The sequence below is a fragment of the Mirounga angustirostris genome, unplaced genomic scaffold, assembly GCF_029215605.1.
Source record: "Mirounga angustirostris isolate CCGP_5_RB_7025 unplaced genomic scaffold, mMirAng1.0.hap1 SCAF_8, whole genome shotgun sequence".
In the NCBI taxonomy this organism is placed as follows: domain Eukaryota; kingdom Metazoa; phylum Chordata; class Mammalia; order Carnivora; family Phocidae; genus Mirounga; species Mirounga angustirostris.
In genome coordinates, this window is record NW_026991716.1 from 28,091,818 (window position 1) to 28,114,300 (window position 22,483).

Below are 22,483 nucleotides of genomic sequence, written 5' to 3' on the forward strand. Positions count from 1 at the left end.
ACCCCAGAATGGCGGCTGCCTGCTCGGGCGGAGTCTTTTATACCCAGACGCCGCCCAACGCGCCCAAACATGCTAGTGAAACGCCCTTGTCGCGAGACATTGTGCGCGAGGCGTGAATTCATTGGCCAACCCGAAAGACAACTCGCTAGCTGATTGGCTATCCTTCCTTCACCTTCGCTCAGCCCCTTCCCCCCAGTACCTTCTTCCGCCTCCTTCCTGGCCTCCCCCACAAGCGCGTGACCGAAGAGCCCAGCACCTCCCTTTCCTCTGCTTCCACCACTTCCGTCCTCGAGAACACTTCTCACCCTGGTTGGTAGAACCGGGCCGGCGCATGCGCATTGAGAAGATGTCGGTAGAAATCTCCTTCAAAATTGCTTAAAACGCAAGCATTAAGTATGAGATCTAGAAGTCGTAGTGACTGGTTCGAGAAAAACGCAATTTTGAGGCCGAATTCGATTGTGACGCAGTTGAAATTGGCCTCTCCCCACAGCCCCCCCTTTACGCTTCCGTACTGACGCAAGTGCGCGGCCGCCTCCCGCACTGCGGGCTCGCCCTTGGCCCTACCCTAGCCAGTTTCTTGGAGCATGCGCAATTGCCTTTCCGGCCTTTCCTGCCTTGGGCGTACGTCAAGATGGCGGCCTCCGTATTGCGTTCATTGCGGAGGCGCCTTCCTAGCTTTTCGCCCTTCAGAGGTGCCTACGGAGTTCAGGTAACTCCTTGGAGCACATTTTTGTACAACCGCCACTTAGTTATACTTTTTTTAGGTCATCGCTCCATTGCTGGGAATCCAGGAGCGGAGACTTTCCCAAGTGCTTATTATGCCTTGGCTGTCTAGGCAACACTGCTTCTACCACCCTTTACCTTCCCCTCACCCTCCTCAATACTGCGCGGATTTTTAATCCCCGGCCAAGGGAAAAGAGTTAGATATCCTTTTCCAAGCTACCAACTCGGCTAAAAAATTAGGGGAAGGATTGGGCCTCTTGGTCGTACACAACCAGCTCTTAAGTATGCATATAATGTTCAAATGTGTGATGCCCTGGAGTGTCCTTGAGTTGAGGGACACTAACTTCTACCTGCTGAGATATCTCCCGGTAAAGCCAGGATATGTTCTCACGACCTGGGGACCAGTTTCTTAGCTCTCTTTTTCTCACTAGATTAGTTTTGTTTGTTTTTTTAATCAGCGCATACATGAAACCTTAACTTAGTCCTTTAGATTGAGGTTTCCCTCCAGCCTCATGTACTCACCACACTGGAGGTTCTTGGTAGGGCAGGATAGGTTCTTGGGGTGGGCACGGTGAGATAGGAAAGCTTTCACAGCTGTCACTCCCTAACAGTGGTGACAGGGGTCACTACAGAGTTAATAACAGCCCTGCTAGCTTTAAAGCTAGCGTTAGGACTCAAGTTTGTTCTGACCTGTGGAATGTTGACCTTCAACTTTTGTAAGGCTGGGCAATTCAGTGATTCAGGGTTGGATTGGCTTGGAGACTCACCTGTCATGCATCCTCTCCCCACCAGACATCTTCCTTCCAAGAAGCTAGACACCCTCCCTTTTCCTTTCTTCTTCCTTTTCTTAGTACATCTTCAAAAGCACCAACACATCATGTGTGTCTTCTCAAATAAGACTGCTTCCCAGTCATCTATCCTAGTTACCCTCTCACATTAGCTTCTCCTTCAGGATCCACTCAGAGACAGGAAGAGTGGTTGTTGATCTAAGTTTTACCCTAAGAAAAATGCTACTTTCTGTATATATTCCTGCTATTCCATTAATACAATGGGCATGTTCTTGTCTCTAACATGTGGGCAGTGAAACTATCAGGTCCTTTCCTTGAACTCCTTTTCTCATTTTTTGCCTTTATAGGTTCCCCTCCAGAGCCTTTGCACCAAAGGCCCCCCTGAGGAAGATTCTTTGTCCCCAGTTCCCATAACCCCTTATAAGAATGAACCCTGGAAATATCTGGACTCAGAAGGTACCTCTGAATGGGAAAGGGGAGGATCATGTGGAGTCTGAAATAAATGGACAGAGACACTTCTACCATCCCCACCAGGAATAACTTGTGTGGTCTTTCATTTCAGAATACCAGAACCGTTATGGCTCTCGCCCCGTCTGGGCTGACTACCGTAGAAACCACAAAGGTGGAATACCCCCACAGCGGACTCGAAAGACATGTATTGTGAGTTTCTGAAGGTGGTACATGGCTGGAATGTGGAGTGGGGCTGGACACCATAGTGACAGTAGCGGTAGCACTTTTTCTCACAGGACTTTGAACATTCTTCACCTACTAGTTTTTTCTCTCCACAGCGTAGAGATAAAGTTGCTGGGAATCCCTGCCCCATCTGCCGGGATCACAAGCTGCATGTTGACTTTAGGGTAAGGACAGTCTTTTTTCCAGGGTAAGGATTTGGAGCATCTTTGTAGTGCTAAAGAGATTACCATGGGTGCCCCACTCTTCTTCATAAATTAGTTTAGCACCCCTACAGTCCATTTTGCATTGACTTTCTAGTAGTATAAAAACATTCCTCTTTGCAGCCTTTTGTCCTCTACTGTGGCTCATACTAAATCTTCATTTCTTACCTATGAAGTTTACAGTCTAAATTGCGAGGCCAGAAAAATGTCTATTTCCTTTTTTTTTTTTTTAAAGATTTTATTTATTTATTTGACAGAGACAGAGACAGCGAGAGCAGGAACACAAGCAGGGGGAGAGGGAGAGGGAAAAGCAGGCTTCCCGCAGAGCCGGGAGCCCGATGTGGGGCTCGATCCCAGAACCCTGGGATCATGACCTGAGCTGAAGGCAGTCGCTTAACCAACTGAGCCACCCAGGCGCCCCTCTATTTCTAATGGGAGAGCAATATCCAAAGGTTCATTTATATCCATTTGCAATTATTGGCAAGTAGATTGGGTTAGTTTTTTTCTGAGGTTTTTTTTTTTTTTTTTGAGAGAGTGAGGGAGAGAGTGCATGAGCGGGAGAGGAGCAGAGGGAGAGGGAGAAGCAGACTCCCTGACAAGCAGGGAGCCCAATGTGGGGCTTGATCCCAGAACCCCAGAATCATGACCCGAACCGGAGGCAGACGCTAACAGATTGAGCCACCAGGCACCCCTAAGGTTTTGTTGTTGTCGTTGTTGTTGTTGTTTTTAAATTTTTGTCATGTTGATGTTTGGTAGCATGCCAAGATTTAAGGCTGGAGGGCAGATACATGAAGCCAGATACAGAGTTTATTTTTCAAAAACCGTTTATTGCAAGGACGGACAGGACTTGCTCCTTGAAGAGTTCAAAAAGCATGTAAAAATAGTAATGGGAAAAATGCTCTTCTGAGTTTGCAGTAAAGGTATTGGAGCAGAAGCTGAATGATTGGTCATCAGGGGAGTTGGAAGGAATTCATATATCAGTCAGCAGATTGGGGTGTCTGACTGCTCTCAGGTCCCTTCTGACACCACTGTACAAGAGTCCCATAGATAGATAACTTCTCCATTTCAACTGTGTATGATTGGTTATAAAAATAGAACAGGCACCTGGGTGGCTCAGTCCGTTGAATGTCCGACCCTTGATTTCGTCTTAGGTCATGATCTCAGGGTTGTGAGAGTGAGCCCCTCATCAGGCTCCATGCTCAGCGGGGAGTCTGCTTGAGATTCTCTCCTTCTCCCTCTGCCCCTCCCCCTACTCACACATACACATACTCTCTCTCAAATAAATAAATCTTTAAGAAAAAAATAGAATGGGGCGCCTGGGTGGCTCAGATGGTTAAGTGTCTGCCTTTGGCTCAGGTCATGAGCCCGGGGTCCTGGGATCGAGTCCTGCATCGGGCTCCCTGCTCAGCGGGGAGCCTGCTTCTCCCTCTGCCTCTCTCTCTCTCTGTCTCTTATGAATAAATAAAATCTTTAAAAAAAAAAAAGAAAAAAATAGAATGTAACCAGTTGTATACAGTTTAGAATCAATCACATGACCAAGGAAGAAAGATTATAAATTGAATAGTGCAGATGATTCTGCTTGCTCTTTCACTCCACAAGTGCATCTACTTTTTTCAATGGATGTTATCTCTTGTGATTAACCTGCTGGCTGATAGTCATTCTACATAATTAGACCTCTAAAACTGATGTTAGTAATATATATGTTACATAAAGCATGCTATCATGTACGTTCATATTTATACGTGCACATTATAAACACGTACTATATTTTTTAGGTGATTTCAGGGATTGCCACCAATTTTTTGCACAAAGGGCTGATTTTAGAACCTAATCCCTGTAGAAGAGGGTTCTATGTGAGTCTCAGTGACAGAATGTAGGGTATGCATGTGAAATGGTTGCAAGACCAAGAAAGGGGAAATGTTTGCTGGAGTTTTCAAGAATGTATTCAGCAAATTGATGGAGCTAAAACTGGGACATGAAGGAGGGTAGCACCTGGAGAGACACAGAGGAGTTAAGGGCGTCCGTGCACACGTGAAGGGATTGTGCACTTCTAGGTTCTCAAGGTCTTGCTGCTCTCCCTGCCCTCTCTTATATTTCCCCACCACTTTCCTCCACAGAACGTGAAGCTCTTGGAACAGTTTGTCTGCGCCCATACAGGTGTCATCTTCCATGCTCCATATACAGGTTAGTCTGTCGTCCTTGTCACCACCAGAATAGCTTTTCCTTGGAGCACTCCTCATTTATTCAGTGATACAGCAGTTATCTGGTGGCTGTTCTGTAAGGCATAAAAAGTGTGAATGAACTTTTTTTGGAAATCTTGCCTTAATGGATATATTCACACGTGGACAAAAGGTACAAGCCAGTACCAATGTAAGTTATCTAAATGTAGCTGTTAGAAGTGGTGGTAATTATTTCCTTTCTGTAGGGTCTCTTTGCTTTTGCAAAAGGCTTTCTAGCAAATTGACTGTCCTGTAAGTTCTTTTTGCCATCGACAATCCAATTAGATCTTCCAGATTTGGAGTTATAATCCTAACAATTCAAGATTACATCTATTCCTTAATGAAGGCCACAGGACAAATCTGGCACACCGCCATGTCCACTTATTTTCATATTGTGTGTAACTGCTTCCAGGCTACAATGGCAGAGTTGAGTAGCTGAGACAGAGACTGTAGGACTTGCAGATCCTAAAATTTATGTGGCCCTGCACAGAAAAATTTTGCCAACTCCTGCTCTAAAGCAAGATAAATTTGCAAAGAATAATCTGAATCCCCCATTTTGGGGATGGCAGCATGATCAATGGAGTTTGGTTTGTCAGGGAGTTTTAAAGAAGAGCTTTATAGTCGAGATGCCTGGGTGGCTCAGGCGGTTAAGTGTCTGCCTTCGGCTCAGATCATGATCCCAGGGTCCTGGGATTGAGCCCCATGTCAGGCTCCTTGCTCAGTGGGGAGCCTGCTCTCCCTCTCTCTCTGCAGCTCCCCCTGCTTGTGCGCTCTCTCTGAAAATAAAATCTTTAAAAAAAAATGCTTTATACTAAAGCTATAAAAAGCTAAAGGAACTATTTTGCTACTCTCTCAGATCACCTTCTCCAGATCGGGAGCCCTTTCTTCCTTTACTGAATCTTTCTCGATGGATTGTTCAACCCAAACCTTTAATTAACCACACTTGCCCTATGAATTGTTTTCTGCTTTCTGTCTTGGAGGTTTTACCATGAAATAGCTTTTCTGTAGTGGCTAGACCCTCCTAAAGTCTTTTTTTTTTAAGATTTTATTTATTTGACAGACACAGCGAGAGGGGGATCACAATCAAGGGGAGCAGGAGAGGGAGAAGCAGGCTCCCCAGGGAGCCCGATGTGGGGCTCGATCCCAGGACCTCGAGATCATGACCCAAGCTGAAGGCAGACGCTTAACAACTGAGCCACCCAGGTGCCCCTAGACCCTCCTAAAATCTTAATCTCAGCTCTCAGAGGGGGGATTTTTCCCATTGGGTAGATGGGGAAACTGAGGCCAATCGAAGGGTCAAGAGAACTAGGGTTATTAGGTAGAGCAAGTTTTCCAAACTCAGCTCTTTATAACCGTATAGAAGCAGTTGTATACTCTATTTACTGTGCTTTCTAGAATGAGCACTGAGTTTTCTTTTTCTCCCTACAGGGGTCTGTATGAAGCAACATAAGAAGTTGACCCAGGCCATCCAGAAAGCCAGAGATCATGGTGAGCATGAGAAGGGGCCCGGTGCATTTTTCTTAGCCATGAAGAAGGTGATTTAGGGCTGGAGGGTGGATATAAATACTCCTTCGTGTCTGAGGAGGTGGCACCCACATCTCCTTTCAGTACTCCACTGTCCCTTTTTCTCTCTCCTGAGTCTCTTATCTTGTCATTGCCCTGTTGCCTTAATCCTCTGTCCTTTTTCTTCCCTTTTATAACTATCAGTCCCAATGCCAGGGATAGATCATGGGAGATCTTTGTATAAATTTCTGGCCCTGGGCTCCATGACACCTTTGCAGAAATTAAAAAAGGTATGCTTCGGGGCGCCTGGGTGGCTCAGTTGGTTAAGCGACTGCCTTCAGCTCAGGTCATGGTCCCAGGGTTCTGGGATCGAGCCCCGCATCAGGCTCCCTGCTCGGCGCGAAGCCTGCTTCTCTCTTTCCCACTCCCCCTGCTTGTGTTCCCTCTCGCTGTCTCTCTCTGTCAAATAAATAAATAAAATCTTAAAAAAAAAAAAAAAAGGTATGCTTCTGCTAGGGCAGATGCAGCTTTATAGCCCTAGGGCAGGGCTGCACAGCTTGGCAGACTAGAGTCCCAGCAGTAAGTATGTCAGTCCACATTACCCCCTTGGCCAGTTGCCTTTGTGCAGTGTAGAACATGGATAAATATATTCAGTGGTTCTGACTGGTTCCTCCCTCCCTTTATATGTCATTTTACATATTATCTTAACCCAAACTACCCTTCCTTGCTTCCCTCCCTCACTTTCTCTTTAATTCCCTAGGTCTCCTCAGTTACCACATTCCTCAGGTTGAACCTCGGGACCTTGACTTCAGTACCTCTCATGGAGCTGTGAGTGCTACTCCACCAGCCCCCACCCTGGTTTCAGGTGACCCCTGGTATCCATGGTATGGCTGGAAACAGCCACCAGAGAGAGAGCTGTCCCGCCTTCGACGGCTCTATCAGGGACATCTCCAAGAAGAGAGTGGTCCCCCACCTGAGTCAATGCCTGAGGTGCTGCTCACAACCCCAGCTGAAGCCGCCTCCACTGAGCAGAAGCCCCAGAGTGCTCTGTAGACTGGGAAGGAATTAAGAGATAGTGCCTAGGAATTACATGATGGGATTTCACTCTGAAGAGTTGTGTCTGTATGTGGCCAATGGCAGGCCTAGGGCCAGAGAGAAGTAATGATGGCTGTTGAAGGGAATAAATGCTTCTGAGGCTTAGGGGAGGGCAGGACAGATGTGTATGGGAAACCCCAAACCCTATATATTGTAAATAGTAGATAGGCTAAACATTCTGTACTTGCTTCAGATTTCTGCTAACTTGGCTTTCCCACAATAAAGCTGTATCTCCTGTTTCTGGACTGAGTTTCAAGATTAATGCCATTTGTGTCAGGGATCGGGGAATTGGGGAATGGGTGCTGCTGTGGGGAGAGGAGGGGTCATGCTTGAGCCAGACTGGCCAGTGATTCTTGGGACCAGAAGCCACCAGATATGAGCAGTTGGGCCATTATGTCAGGATCACCTTTCTGGCCTCCTGTGCCCAACGCAGTGGCAGCGTCCCCACCATACCTAGCAATTTCCTGATTGGGACGGGGGTGTGGGGAGGGGCAGTTGAAAGGGTTGGAGCATGGGACACTAGGCTAGGAAAAATGCGTTGCTATGGCACCCGCGGGGTGGGGGGCGGGGGCGGGGGAGTGGCGTTAAGGGACTGGCCTGGCGGGAGTTTGGGGAGGAGGAGGGGTGGGGGCGCTGAGGGGGGATGGGCAGGAGGGTGGGGCGGGCCCTAGGGGCGGGTCCTGAGCCCCTCCTGCGTAGCGGGGAAATAAAGCCTCCCTGAAGTGCTTCCTCTCCTTCCCCCAACCTCCTCCTTTCAGGGAGGGGCGGAAGTGACGTGCCACGGGGCGGGTCCGTCCACGCACAATGGGCCATGGAGTTCTCGTTCGATGTGGATGCGCTGCTCCCGGAGCGGATCACGGTGCTGGATCAGCACCTGCGACCCCCAGCCCGCCGACCCGGAACCACAACGCCGGCCCGGTGACATCTCAAACCCGCCCCAAGGCCCTTCTCTCCTTGTGCTTCTAAAAAACCTGGTCCAGGCACCACGCCCCCTTCTCACTGACTAGTGACCTCCTTTTGTTGCTCTGGCTCAACCTTCTGGTGACCTTTGACCCTAGACCTAGTGGAGTTGATGGGCACTTGCATCTGTGACCTTTCACTCCTTGGCCTGATTTGTTCTAACCAAAGGATGTGGTTGACACGCCCTTCCTGCTTCCCCACAATAAACCTCAGGGAGGGGGGAGTGTAATGTATTGAAAAAGAGGTGTGGCAGAAGTTTGGGTTCCAGAAAGGTGGGGTGGAAAATCAGATCGGAGGTCTCCAAGGTAAGGTCAGAGAGTCTTAAGTGCTGAACCTGGGTTGAGCTTGTGGCCAACGTTCCCAGGACCCTCTAATTCAGTGAGTATCTGACTCTTTGTTTCTTTTTTTCTGTAGTGTTGATCTGCAGCAGCAAATTATGACCATTGTAGATGAACTGGGCAAGGCTTCTGCCAAGGTATTGGGGAGTCTTTAGATGGAGGGGCTCTCTGGGGCCAGTAGATAAGGGAGGCATAGGTCCTTTGAAATGGACTTGCAGAAAGTCTGTCTATCTTCCTGGCAGGCTCAGCATCTTCCTGCTCCCATCACCAGTGCATCAAGGATGCAGAGTAACCGCCATGTTATGTATGTGCTCAAAGACACTTCAGCGCGACCGTGAGTGCCAAATGCCCTTCCATCCCATACTTGATTCCTTCCTTCCCCAACCCCTCTTCCTTTTTTGACTCTCCCTTACAAATAGTTGCTACTAGCTTGTTTTACTATTTTCCCCATCCTACAGGGCTGGAAAAGGAGCCGTTATCGGCTTCCTTAAAGTTGGATACAAGAAACTCTTTGTACTGGTGAGTATTACTGGAAGCTGAGAGTTCACATGCCTTGGCTTCTAAGAATAAAAGTGCTGGGAGTTGGGAGGCGGCAACGATGTCTGGGTCCTAAAAGGTACTTGTTTTTCTTTATCTCGTAGGATGATCGTGAGGCTCACAATGAGGTAGAACCACTTTGCATTCTAGACTTTTACATCCATGAGTCACTTCAGCGCCATGGCCATGGGCGAGAACTCTTCCACTATATGTTGCAGGTGTAACTTACTTATCTTTTCACCAGTCCATCCAAAATAGAGATCAAAGGCCCCTTTGCGCTGAGCCCTCCCAGAGCCCTTGCCTTCCACCCTCCTGCCTGCCATGTTCCCATATCCTCCTATTCCCTTCCCAGGCTGCTGGGTTCCTGTTGGCATGCTCTCCCCCCACCTTCTCCTACCCTGAGTCTCCTGTTCCCTGCAGAAGGAGCGAGTTGAACCACACCAACTGGCCATTGACCGACCCTCACAGAAGCTGCTTAAGTTCCTGAATAAACATTACAACCTGGAGACCACAGTTCCACAGGTTAGAGGTTTCAGAGGGTAGATCCTTACTGATCCTTACTAATGCTCAGCAAAGAAGTGGCATCCTCCAAGCACTTCTTATTCCCCATTATATAGGATTCATTTCATACAGCTAAGCTCTTCCTTTTTTTTTTTTTTTCCTTTTTTTGTGGTAACATCTCTCATTCTGCAGCTATTCATAGTCATCTATTTTAATTTTTTGCTGTTCTGTATACCCAGTAATATGTTTGTGCCCCAAACATAGCCAGCTCATTTGCATCTCCTTGTTTTTACAGAGGTCTTTACTCAATGTTTATTAAGGCCCAGAAAAGTATATATTTCTTATCCTTTGGGAGCTTTGGCTTTATATGGAGAATGTGGTTTGTGTATAAGTAAATACAGTATAACGTTACTAATGCTATCCATTCATTTAGCAAGTATTTATTGAGCACTTGACACTATTCTGGACACTAGGAATACTTGACAAAACAAATAAAAGTTTCTGGCCGTGTGGAGCTTATATCCTAGTTGGTGAGACAAACATAATGTGTGACTATTTACTATGGTTGATGATAACGTGCTCTGGAAAGATGAGAGCCACTAAGAAGGCTTGCGAGTACCGCTGTGGAGATGGGAGTGCATGGGCTTGTGAGTCAGATAATGGAGAGTGTAGAGAGGGCATCCCAGGCAAAAGGAATGGCTCGTGCAAACTCCATGAGATGGGGATGTGCCTGAGCAAGTGAATTGGCTGGTGTGGCTACAGCAGCAGGAGTGAAGGGGAGTGTGTAGATTAGATCACGCAGCAGCGGGGGAGGAATAATATTTCCAATCTGACAGGTTATTGTAAAGGCTTTGGCTTATGCTCTGAGTGGAAAGAGGAGAGTCATAGTAGGTGTTTGAGCAGAGGGATGATACCATCATACTTTTAGCCAGATCACTTTGGCTGTTAAGGATAGCGAGCAAGTAGACCAGTTAGGAGGCAACAATCCTGATGAAAAATGGTGGTGGTTCAAACCAAGATGGTAGCAGTAGAGAGGGTAAAGGGTGGTCAGATTTTAAATATTTTGAAGTTAAATAAGATTTCCTGGTAGATTATCTGTGGAGAAAGAGAAAGAAGGAGTGAAGAATGATCCCAAACTCAGCCTGAGCCATTGGACAGATGAAGTTTCCGTAACAGAGATGGTAGGTGGAGCAGCCTTGGGAAGATATAGTAGGAGTCCACTTTGATTTTGTTAATCCTAGGTTGAGTAGACAGTTGGGTACTTCTCTGGAGTTTAAAAAGAGAAGAGGTTTGGAACAGAAAGGTTTCTGCATACATAGGGTATTGAAAGCAGTGAGGCAGAATGAGGTCACCAAGGAGTGAGTGAGTATAGAGAAAGACAAATGGTTCAAGGACTTGCGCCCTTGAGTACTCTTTTTTTTTTTAAGATTTTATTTATTTATTTGACAGAGAGAGACACAGCAAGAGAGGGAACACAAGCAGGGGGAGTGGGAGAGGGAGAAGCAGGCTTCCCGCTGAGCAGGGAGCCCAATGTGGGGCTCGAACCCAGGACCCTGGGACCATGACCTGAGCCCAAGGCAGACAGACGCTTAACGACTGAGCCACCCAGTATTCTTTTAAGAGGTGTCATGGAGCATGAGAACAGCACTAGGGAATTAGATGAAAATTTTTAGGTAGGGTGCCCTGGAAGGCCAGTGAAGAAGGTGTTTCCAGGAGACAGAAATGGCTTACTGAGTAAAATGCTGCTGATCAGTGAGGTCAGAAGAGGCCTGAGAGGTGACCATTGTATTTAGTCACCTGAGGCCACTGGTGATCCTAATTAGCCTTTTCCCTGCAGTGGTGGGTGGAAGTCTGAATGGATTGGGCTTTAGGAGATTGAGAAGCTAGGAAGTGGAGATAACAAGAATAGGCCACTCTTTTACTTTTTTTATTTTTTATTTTTTTAAAGATTTTATTTATTTATTTGACAGAAAGAGACATAGCGAGAGCAGGAACACAAGCAGGGGGAGTGGGAGAGGGAGAAGCAGGCTTCCCGCGGAGCAGGGAGCCCGATGTGGGACTCGATCCCAGGATCCTGGGATCATGACCTGAGCCGAAGGCAGACGCTTAACCGACTGAGCCACCCAGGCACCCCAGGCCACTCTTTTAAATGCTGATTTAATGGGGGCATGTGGGTGGCTCAGTCGGTGAAGTGTCTGACTCTTGATTTTAGCTCAGGTCATGATCCTCAGGGTCCTGGGATTGAGCCCTGTGTCTGTCTGGCTCCATGCTCAACGGGGAGTCGGCTTGAGGATTTCTCTCCTTCTCCCTCAGCCCCTCCCCCCACTCGCCCTGCAAGCTCACTCTCTCTCAAATAAGGAAGTCTTTTTTTTTTTTTTAAGATTTTATTTATTATTTGAGAGAGAGTGTGAGCGCACAAGTGGGGTGAGGGGCAGAGGGAGAAGCAGGTTTCTTGCCCGGCAGGGAGCCCGATGCAGGACTCGACCCGAGAACTCCGGGATCGTGACCTGAGCCGAAGGCAGGTGTTTAACTGGCTGAGCCACCCAGGTACCCCTTTCAAATAAGTAAATCTTAAAAAAAAAAAAAAAAAATTGCAGCTTTAAGGGGAACAAAGAAAAAGAGCAAGAGGTAGAGGGGAAAGTGGATTAAGAGAGGGTTGATTGTTTTCAGTTGGAAGCACCAACAGCATAAGAATGCCTTGGTAGAGAGAAAATGTGATGATGTCAGAGAACGTGAGGAGAATTGCTGAAGCAAAGTCATGGGCAGGAGGGGTTGGGATTGGGTTGACAAGTTTGCCTTGGATTCAGAGCATGGACATTTAATCCACTCTAATATGATTTGATTGATGTGCTTACAAAGGAGGCATAAAGACATGGTGAGTGCTACCTTGGGGTGGGGATTGGGTAAAGGAAGGCTTGACTTAAGCTTAATCTTGAAAGGTGAATGTCATGGGGACAGTGGACAAGTGGGCAGGCTAAAGTGCATTTCATATACAGGAACCAGCATGAGCAAAAGCAGGTATTCAGTTATCTTCTGGGGTATTGCAGGCAGTTTGGTGTGGCAGGAGTGCTGGGCATGTGCTTGTTTCTAGAGGAGGGTGGGTGGCTAGACAGGGTCAAGGCAGGAAACAGGCAGGGTCTATTTATACTTAGAATGTCCTCCCCTTGTACATTGTTCCATTAAGAGGCAGTGGAGAGCAGTGGAAGGAGCACAGTATTAGGCATGGCCAGGTAACCTGTAAGACCAAAACATAGAGTATAAATAATCATGTAAACAATGTAAACAATGATTCATGAGCTCTGTGTGCTATCTACGTGAATCATCTCAGTTGATCCTTATACATCTCTTTGAGGTGGGTACTTTTATTGACTCCATTTGAGGTTTATACAGATTTAGTGACCAAGCTAATAAGTGGCAGAGCAAGAATTTGAACCCATTGCCACTCTTTTTAAAAAAAATGTTAAACATTTTATTTGGTTTGTTTTTTTTTTTAAGATTTTATTTGACAGAGAGACACAGCGAGAGAGGGAACACAAGCAGGGGGAGTGGGTGAGGGAGAAGCAGGCTTCCCGCCCAGCAGGAAGCCCGATGCGGGGCTTGATCCCAGGACGCTGGGATCATGACCTGAGCCGAAGGCAGCCGCTTAACAGACTGAGCCACCCAGGCGCCCCTATTTATTTCTTTATTGCTATTTTTTAAATTTAAATTTAATTAATTAACCCACTGCCCACTCTTGATGACTACACTGTATTATTCCTGGCTGAACTGCTACAGCTAGAGTCTGGGGCCCAGTTCTGTCGCTTGTTAGCTACTTGGCTTTGGGCAGGCCATGTCTCCAAGCCTTTACTCTTTAACACAGGGACTCCAAGGATTGTTGTGAAGGCCAAATTGAATATGATAATATAATGAAATCACTCTAAGTCAATTACTAGTTATCAAAGTGGCACCCTGTCCTCCAGCATGTCTTCCCTTGACAGTTCCACCCATTTGAACCCTAGTTAAAGCTTAGTTATTCTCAGTATTTGTATACTTAAGCCATTTGGCCTGGTGTGTTTATGTGTGTATGTTTAAGCTTCTGTTTTGAAAGTTTTGGATGCCTCTTCTTTCCTGGTGTTCTGTACACCCTGTCTCCATTAGCCTGGGTCCTGGGAGAATTAAAAAGTAGGGTACAGACTTTTGGTTTTTGAGATAAAATGCACTTTTACCTATCTAAAATACACCGTTCAGTGGTTTTTAGTATATTCACAGTGTTGTCTGATTATCCCTGCTAATTCCAAAACTTTTCCATCACACAAAGAGAAACCCAGAACTCATTAAGCAGTCACTTCCCATACCCCTTTCCCCAGCCTTTGTCAACCAGTAATCTGCTCTCTGGCAATTTGCTTATTCTGCACATTTTATATAAATGGAATCCTACAATATGTTTGGCTTTCACTTACTATAATGTTTTCAGAGGGTTCATCCATGTTGCAGCATATATCAGTACCACATCCCTTTTTATGGGTGAATAATATTCTATCATATGAATATACTACATTTTGTTTATCCATTCATCAGCTGATTCACATTTGGTTGTTTCCATGTTTTGGTGATGAATATTTGTAAGATTTTGTTTGCACATATCTTTTCAGTTTTCTTGGGTATATACCTAAGAGTGGAATTACTGGGTCATATGGTAATTCTTTTAATTTTTTGAGGAACTGACAGAATGTTTTTCCACAATGACTACAACATTTTACATCCTCTACCAGCAATGTACGAGTATTCCAATTTCTCAACATCCTCACCAACATTTGTCATTTTCCTTTTTTTTTTTTTTTTTTAAGATTTTATTCATTCACTTGGGGCGCTTGGGTGGCTCAGTCGTTAAGCGTCTGCCTTCAGCTCGGGTCATGATCCCGGCGTCCTGGGATCGAGCCCCGCATCGGGCTCCCTGCTCAGCGGGAAGCCTGCTTCTCCCTCTCCCACTCCCCCTGCTTGTGTTCCTGCTCTCGCTATCTCTCTCTCTGTCAAATAAATAAATAAAATCTTTAAAAAAAAAAAAAGATTTTATTCATTCACTTGACAGAGAGAAAGAGAGCATAAGCAGAGGGAGTGGCAGGCAGAGGGAGAGGGAGAATCAGGCTCCCCATGGAGCAGGGAGCCTGACATGGGCCAATCCCAGGACCTGGGATCACAAACCGAACCCAAGGCAGAAGCTTAATTGACTGAGCCACCCAGGCGCCCCACCTTTTTTTTTTTTATATTTTAATTAGCTATGGTAGTGGGTATGCACTGGTATCTCTTTGTAGTTTTGATTTACATCTCCTTGTTGACTAATGATGTTCAGCATCTTTTCAAGTGCTGATGGACCATTTGCATATCTTCTTCAGAGAAGTGTTTATTCAAGTCCTATGCCCATTTTTTTTTTTAAGTAGGCTTTACACTCAGCCTGGAGCCCAGCACGGGGCTTGAACTCATGATCCTGAGATCAAGACCTGAGCTGAGATCAAGAGCCAGATACTTAACCAACTGAGCCACCCAGGCACCCTCCTTGTGCTTTTTTTTTTTTTTTTAAAGATTTTATTTATTTTGACAGAGAGAGAGACAGCGAGAGAGGGAAGACAAGCAGGGGGAGTGGGAGAGGGAGAAGCAGGCTTCCCGCAGGGCAGGGAGCCCGATGCGGGGCTTGATCCCAGGACCCTGGGATCGTGACCTGAGCTGAAGGCAGGCGCTTAACGACTGAGCCACCCAGGCGCCCCCTTGTGCTTATTTTTAAAGTGTGTTCTTTGTCCTTGAGTTGTAACTGTTCTTTATATGTTCTAGATATAATACCCTTATCAGATGTACGATTCGCAAATATTTTTTTAAATTTTTATTGTTATGTTAATCACCATACATTACATCATTAGTTTTTGATGTAGTGTTCGCAAATATTTTTTCTATTCTGTGGGTTTTTTCATTTTCTTGATCGTGTCTTTGGAAATACAAAAGATTTTGCTTTTGGCCAAGTCCAGTTTATTTTTTTTTCTTTTTTTTTTAAAGATTTTATTTATTTTTTGAGAGAGAGAGAGAATGAGAGACAGAGAGCATGAGAGGGAGGAGGGTCAGAGGGAGAAGCAGACTCCCTGCCGAGCAGGGAGCCGGATGCGGGACTCGATCCCGGGACTCCAGGATCATGACCTGAGCCGAAGGCAGCCGCTTAACCAACTGAGCCACCCAGGCGCCTATTTTTTTTTTCTTTTGTTGCTTATGCTTTGGTGTCATATTTAAGAAACAATTGCCTAATCCAGGTCATGAAGATTTTCCCATTTCTTTCTTTTTTTTAGAGAGAGAGAGTGCATGAGCAGGGTGGGGGCGCAGAGGGAAAGAATCTTAAGCAGACTTCTAGTTGAGCACGGACAGTCTCATGACCTAAGCTGAAACCAAGAGTCAGCCGCTCAACTGACTGAGCCACCCAAGCACCCCCGCCCCCATGTTTCCTTCTAAGAATTTCATCGTTTTAGCTCTTGACAGTTAGATCTTTGAGGTGCCTGCCTGGCTCAGTCTGAAGAGCATGTGACTCTTGATCCTCCAAATTGTGAGTTTGAGCCCCATATTGGATGCAGAGATTACTTAAATAAATAAACTTTAAAAAAATTTTTGAAACCCAAAACATTTAGGGTCTTTGATCCAGTTGAAATTATTTTTGTCTGATGTGAGGTAGAGGTCCACATTCATTATCTTGCATGTGAATATTCAGTTGTCCAAGCACCATTTGTTAAAGAAGCTGTTTTTCCCCCCATTGAATCGTATTGGCACTCCCTTGAAAATTGACCGTAGACACATGGGTTTATTTCTGGACTCTATTCATGCCATCGGTCTGTATGTCTAGCTTCAGGCCTCTTCCACACCATTTTGATTGCAATACCTTGTAAGTTTTGAAATCAGGAAGTGTGAATCCTCCAAGATTGTTTTGGCTATTTGAGGTCCTTTATAATTCCATATCAACTTTTAGGATCAGCTTACCAGGGTCTGAATTTTTGACTGAGTCTGTCAACAAGGACAGGAAGGCTGGCTTCTGTTCCTCCCACTGTGGTTTTTATGGGACCAGGTTGTGTCCCCATGTAGTGGTGAATGGCTGAATGAACAACGTATATTTCACTTGTTTCATCTCATAGGTCAACAACTTTGTGATCTTCGAAGGCTTCTTTGCCCATCAGCATCGTAAGTGTTGGCCAAGTAGTTGGGGTGAGGGGAAGGACAGAGGTGGATTCTTGATCCCACTGGCACCCTCACTGAGGGGCACCACCGCTTCCTTCTCACAGGGCCCCCTGCTCCCTCCCTGAGGGCATCTCGACACTCTCGCGCTGCCATGGTTGATCCTACACCCGCTGGTAAAGCTGCAGTGAATGGGCGGAACTGTAGGCTATGGTGGCTAGTTCCTCTGGAGGCCACAGGGGGCACAGTGCAATTGTGGGCAATTTGGGAAAATTCTCAAGCAGCCAAAGTCTCCAGCAGTTGTTACCCATCTGCTTTTGCCCTCATGAGCTTAGTACATCTTACGCTTGTCAGAACTTTTAACTAAGTGAGCTCATTGGGACCTGTTTGATGATTGATATTGATGCGGTCTTTTGCCGCTTCAGGCCCATCAAAATAGGCCAGGGTCACCTTCCTTTGCAGACCCCTCAGGTTTCTGTCAGTCAAGGGACAGACAAGTGCGGTCAGCCCTTCCATTTCCAGTCATAGAATAGTGACATGAATGGTCCAAAGTTAAACATTAGTTTTAGAAAATAACGCTCAGATTTTATAATATTTCCAACCAAATAATGAAATCAATCTGGAGAAACCAAATCTAGGAGGTACTGAAATGCTGCCCAAGCTCCCCATTCCCTCCTCATACACACATATTCCCTGGCAGTCTGAGCCCCACTCCTTCCTCACTGCCTCCCACAGCTTGCACAGAAGTGCCCCCATGCTGAGCTAGCTGGCTTTGTGGCTAGCTCGCCCCTCCTCCGTAGCCAGGAAAGGGAGTAACCACTACCCAAAGAACAATCTGTTACCATTTACTAGCTTTGACCAGTGTCGGGCACTGGGAGGCAGTTCATATCCAGGACTCGCTTTGCTTGCCAAGGCCTCCCCCATCCAGCTCCTGCTGACTACAGGCTGTGAGAGGGAGTGAGGGCCCACAAGGGCGGTGAGGGCCCAAGCCCACAGGGGAGGGGACCATGGATAAAGCTTAAGTGGATTTGCTGAGAAATCTCTCCTTTGCCACACACAATAGAGAACCTCTTGAGAGGGAAAGGGAGGGAGCAAATAGAAAAGCGAGGGCATGGGAAGCAGAGCTTTGGATAGTATGTTAGCCTCCCATTTACTCTGCTAACTCCAAATGTCTTTGTTTTCTCCTCAAACTTTGTTTTTCCTAATAAAGCTTCAATCTTGCCCTAGAAGGAGAGGTTCTGCCCTACCCTAACCTCCCCTGAGCTCTCCAAAGCAATTCCTAATTAACCAAGGACTTTGTCCATCTCATCTAGAGGGCCCGGCTGGGACCATTCCACTGCCCCAGAATCCCAGGGGGGCCTGACAGCACCCACTGACAGTAAGAGCTTGCCTCCCTTAGCCACCTTTCTCCTGCATCTCCCAGGCCCGAGTCTCCCCCTAGAACTTTTCCCCCAACTCTGCATTTGGCCTGCTCCTTCTGGCTCCCCTCAAAAGTGCTCCAGCATTTCCCCTGAATTCCCTCTTGGTGGGAAGGCATTGCCACAGCTTCTGCGATGGAGCTGAACTGAACTCTCTCCTTCCCCAGGAGGAACTGTGGTGTGAGGGAGCAGACGTTTGGGGTCAAGGGGGTAGTAAACTGGGAGGAGGGGTGCAAAGTATATCTTCTAATGCTTACCTTGTCTGTGTCCTGTCCACTGTCAGCTCCAGCAAGAAAGCTGCCACCCAAGAGAGCAGAGGGAGACATTAAGCCATATTCCTCTAGTGACCGAGAATGTAAGACTCGGGTAGGGTGGCTGGGCTTGGGGGCCTTAACCCAGGACAAGTAGTTCTCTCTAAAGGCTCTGATTTCTCTTTTTTCTACCCAAATCTTTGCTGTCATCACTCTTTCTCCTTTTTCTTCTTTCTCCGTCTTGCTCTGTATTTTCCCTCTTGCCAGTTCTGAAGGTAGCTGTGGAGCCTCCGTGGCCCCTAAACAGGGCCCCTCGCCGTGCTACGCCTCCAGCCCATCCACCCCCCCGCTCCAGCAGCCTGGGAAACTCACCAGAACGGGGTCCCCTCCGCCCCTTTGTGCCAGAGCAGGAGTTGCTGCGTTCCCTGCGCCTCTGCCCCCCACACCCTACCGCCCGCCTTCTGCTTGCTACTGACCCTGGGGGCAGCCCAGCCCAACGTCGGCGCACCAGGTAATAGGAGTTGGAGGGTTAGGGAGCCTCAGAACTGTCAAAGAAGGTGTTAGCAATGGCAAAGGGCAGTTTGGATCTGCCAGAGATGAGAAGCAATAGGACAGGGAGATTGGAGAGTCCTGACACCTTTTGAGAAGAGTATATTAGACCAGATTTGTGGGAGCAGTCTGGAAATAAGTTACATGAAGGAGTAGAATAGTACTTTATATGGAGTCTAGGGACTCTATAGTTTTTAAAGTGAGAGATGGGAGAAAGGATAGAAATAACAGATCCATTGGGTTGGGGGGAACTGAGTCTCTCGTATTGGGGAAATCTTGGTTTAATGCTTACTGGGAAGATGCAATGTTTCTGACAGTTTGGGGAGCCACTGGCCTCATGTTAGTCCTTTGTGTAGCAGGAACCCATCCCAGCAAACAGAGGGGGCATCTCCTTGATTTCTCTCCCTAGCTTTCTCTTCACCTCTGACTTCTCTTTCTGTTTTTCTCTCTCCCCCATTTTCCCTTTCCCTTTTCTCCTGTCCATAACACCCTTCCACAGCTCCCTTCCCCGCTCTGATGAGAGTCGATACTGACAGATAGTTACCCCCTTCCCTCCCTGGGAGACCTGGGGTAGGCAGAGCCCCTTCTCCCTGAGAACCCCAGGTCCACTCTTCCATTGTAGTCCCCAGGTTCCAGTGGAACCTGACAGAGCTCGTAGGATTTCCTCTTCCTCTTTCTTGGGCAAAGGTGTTGTCAGGGTCCCAGATGGCCTAATACTTTGTAGCTTTTCTTACTGTAGAAAGCACGCCTTTTTTCCTAAGTGGGCTCTGAACACTCCCACAAGATAGCCTGATTCGCTGCCAGATCCCTTGGTTGGGTGGCTCATACTCATTATCCAGAGAAGCACACTCTTGCTTGCTATTAGAATCTAGAACACCTTAGGAAGGTCCAAGGGCCTCCTGTGCCAGGGAAACCTTTTTAGGAGTCTTGTCCATGGAGTAAATCCCATAGTCCTTCTACAGTGTTACTGGTGGCTCGAATACTGTTTTGTGGTGCCTACCATACTTACCTTCTCAGCCTGCTGAAGACAGCCAACGAGCTCTGCTTCAGAGCAGTTCAGTGATAAAGACAGTCCCCAAAGGGATCCACTCAACATTGCCAAACTCTTAATCTCCCCATTTTTTGTGTATGTGTCTGGGAACCCCTAAGCTGATGTCTGCTTTGAGGCTCTAAAGACTCCCCACACTTCTAAAGATACCACCACTTCCCCCAGATCCAGATTCTGTGAGGAAGTTTGTTTCTTGGCAGTAGATCCCCACTGAGTATCCTGGGATCACTCTTAGCCATGTTTCAGAAGACAAGCCCTGAGTCTCAAGTTATCTGTTAGCTTCTGGGATCCTCTCTCGCATACACCCTGCCCCAGTAGGTAGGTGATTATATATTGCAGTCTTGTGAGATTGTCTCGAGGTGATAGGGGAACTCTTCCTCTGGCCCTTCCTCCATAGCAAGAACCTTCCCCTGCTCCGTACCCAGGGTATGGGCCATCTTCCCCCTCCCTACTCTCTGAATGTGTGGTAGATCAGGTACCCCCACTGTGTTCCCCCATCCCAGTACTTGGGAGCAGGATCTCCCTCTCTCCCAACTCCTTTTCCTTCTCCTTTTCAGTGTTGTCTGAATAAAGTGTGCATTCTTTTGTGTTTTTTAAATGGACATTTTCAATGAAAAAAAAAAAAATCAAAAAAACCCCAAACTTCAGGTCTCAGCCTCATTTGTGTGTCACCTGATTTTTTTCCCCTGGGATCCCTGGTCCTCTGATCTTCCTTACCTTTGTGATCTGCTGGATCTTCTGCGGATTCTGTCTCCTGTCAGTCCCTGGATCCCTCTGTATAGGCTTCTAGGGCTACTCCTCCATTCCCTCCAGAAACCTCCAGCTCTTCCCGGTGACTTCTACCCTTTAGCGTAGGCCAGCCATTGCTGAAATGTCAAGATTTAGCAACATCTCTGGGATCCACTTATTGTCTCCTGACTATTCCCTGAATTATTCTTCCCATTCTGATTTCTTGCCCTCTCCCCCATCCTTGGACCTCTCTCAAGACAATTCCTTTTCCTCCTGAATTCAGCCTTGTCACTCCCTATTTCCCTCTGGTCTGATGTATCCTATAATTAAAGTAACCATGTTTTCTAAACCAAACACCAGGGCACCTGGTCCAACAAATTTTTTTGCCTGAGTCTGGTTTTCTGGCATAACTTGGGTCACATTTAGCCTTACTTTTAACACATTTGACCTTAACAACAACAAACCAGAACTGCTCCAGAAAGTCTTGGGGTATAAAATGAGCTCCCTCCCCTTTTCTGAGGCACAGCTTAGTTTAAAACCCCATAGGAATGGTAATTACCCTTCTCTTTTTCCTGTACTATTCCTTTCATTCCTCTCCTCTGATTGCTCCATACCCACTCATCTTTCTTCCTATAGCCTCTTCCCCATCATCTCCCATTTCTTCTACAGGGGGGCTCCCCCAGGGCTGGTAGCCCAAAGCTGCTGCTACAGCCGCCATGGGGGGTTGAGTTCCTCATCCCCCAATACAGGTAAGTATTCATCCCTCTTTACCCTCAAATCAGGTAGGCCATATTCACTACCTACTCCAGCCTTCCCATGCACATGCCTGGTGTTTCCATAGGCAACCAAGAATCGAAGCAGGGGGAACAGGAAACAGAGAATAGGTGAGGTCTGAGCCCCTCCTCCACCAGCCTCCCACCACCTCTGACTCCTTCTCCTAACATCACTCTCAGCTCCTTTCTCTTCTGAACACCAGCTCCTCCCACAAACTGTTCTACCTAACATCCTAATATCCTGAAACCCTCTTTCCCCATAGGCTCAACTCGTGCTTACCTTTGGTACTGAGGGGTTTCAAATTTGGATGTAGCACTGACGGTTTCAGCCTCATATGCCATCATATGTCCTACTCTACATCAGGGCCCGACAGACCTTGAAGAGTCTCTGCTCTTAATTGCCACTTTAATATCCCTATAACCCACTCTCCATCTCCCTCCCACCTACCAGGTCTGCCAGCGAGGAGCAGGTCTTGTCACAGGCTGGGTCTGGGGAAGAACACACGCACACAGTTCCTCCCCAGGCCCAGGCCCTACCAGCCCAGGCCTGGACAATGGGTGGGGACATATTCAACGCCAGGTTCATTCGAAACTTGCAGGACCGTCGCAGCACCAGGCCTTGGTGACCGCAACACCCCCTCACACCTTCAAAGTCAGTATTCTCACTACAGGAGGTAGCCAAAGCCCGCCGTCATAAGGATGTATTCATGCATTCATTCATTAATTCAACAGGCTTTATCAATGCCAAGTCACTTGTATTTTATTTTTAACCTGAGTAATAAAAGTATTTATTTTTATCACGAGAGCTACTGCAAGTTGATGGTCATTATTTCAACCCCACCCCTCGCTCTTCGTTGTACCTGGTTCAGGCCCGTTTTCTCCCAGGTTTTTGCGCAAGCGCCACCGCCAGGACCTAAATTACTGCGCAAGCGCTCTGAGACGGCCTCGAGAGCCGGCAAGCGCAGGCGCACTCACTGCG

The 22,483-nt window shown here is 47.0% G+C and overlaps 3 protein-coding genes across 17 annotated transcripts in view; 2 read left to right on the forward strand and 1 right to left on the reverse strand.

The window, feature by feature from the left end:
* Nucleotides 1-552: 552 nt before the first annotated feature.
* On the forward strand, nucleotides 553-7,466 carry MRPS18B (mitochondrial ribosomal protein S18B). The gene is made up of 7 exons (XM_045866497.3): nucleotides 553-709; nucleotides 1,859-1,967; nucleotides 2,074-2,171; nucleotides 2,300-2,368; nucleotides 4,522-4,588; nucleotides 6,052-6,111; nucleotides 6,887-7,466. The coding sequence occupies exons 1-7, from the start codon at nucleotides 632-634 to the stop codon at nucleotides 7,177-7,179; spliced, it is 774 nt and encodes a 257-aa protein (XP_045722453.2). The 5' UTR covers nucleotides 553-631; the 3' UTR covers nucleotides 7,180-7,466.
* A 495-nt stretch (nucleotides 7,467-7,961) lies between these two features.
* Nucleotides 7,962-22,335, forward strand: ATAT1 (alpha tubulin acetyltransferase 1). 7 transcript variants are annotated; one of them, XM_045866498.3, is made up of 13 exons: nucleotides 7,962-8,139; nucleotides 8,596-8,656; nucleotides 8,762-8,853; nucleotides 8,978-9,038; nucleotides 9,161-9,274; nucleotides 9,477-9,578; nucleotides 16,697-16,742; nucleotides 16,844-16,912; nucleotides 18,438-18,509; nucleotides 18,673-18,916; nucleotides 21,401-21,480; nucleotides 21,573-21,615; nucleotides 21,956-22,282. In XM_045866498.3, the coding sequence occupies exons 1-13, from the start codon at nucleotides 8,033-8,035 to the stop codon at nucleotides 22,128-22,130; spliced, it is 1,266 nt and encodes a 421-aa protein (XP_045722454.1). In that variant the 5' UTR covers nucleotides 7,962-8,032; the 3' UTR covers nucleotides 22,131-22,282. The 7 variants fall into 7 exon arrangements, with proteins under 7 accessions (XP_045722454.1, XP_064453396.1, XP_064453397.1 ...); XM_064597326.1 differs by lacking the exon at nucleotides 21,573-21,615 and having other exon boundaries at nucleotides 21,956-22,335; XM_064597329.1 differs by lacking the exon at nucleotides 21,401-21,480 and having other exon boundaries at nucleotides 7,964-8,139; nucleotides 21,956-22,092.
* DHX16 (DEAH-box helicase 16) overlaps nucleotides 11,922-22,483 on the reverse strand; it is a 30,059-nt gene continuing 19,497 nt past the window's right edge. For 5 of the 9 annotated variants that reach the window (XR_010413562.1, XR_010413565.1, XR_010413564.1 and 2 more), the window contains one exon: nucleotides 15,532-20,868. The gene's annotated coding sequence lies outside the window, so the exon portion shown is untranslated. Of the gene's footprint in view, nucleotides 12,793-15,531; nucleotides 20,869-22,483 lie in introns of those variants that run through there. The other 4 variants (XR_010413563.1, XR_010413568.1, XR_010413566.1 and 1 more) reach the window with 4 other exon arrangements.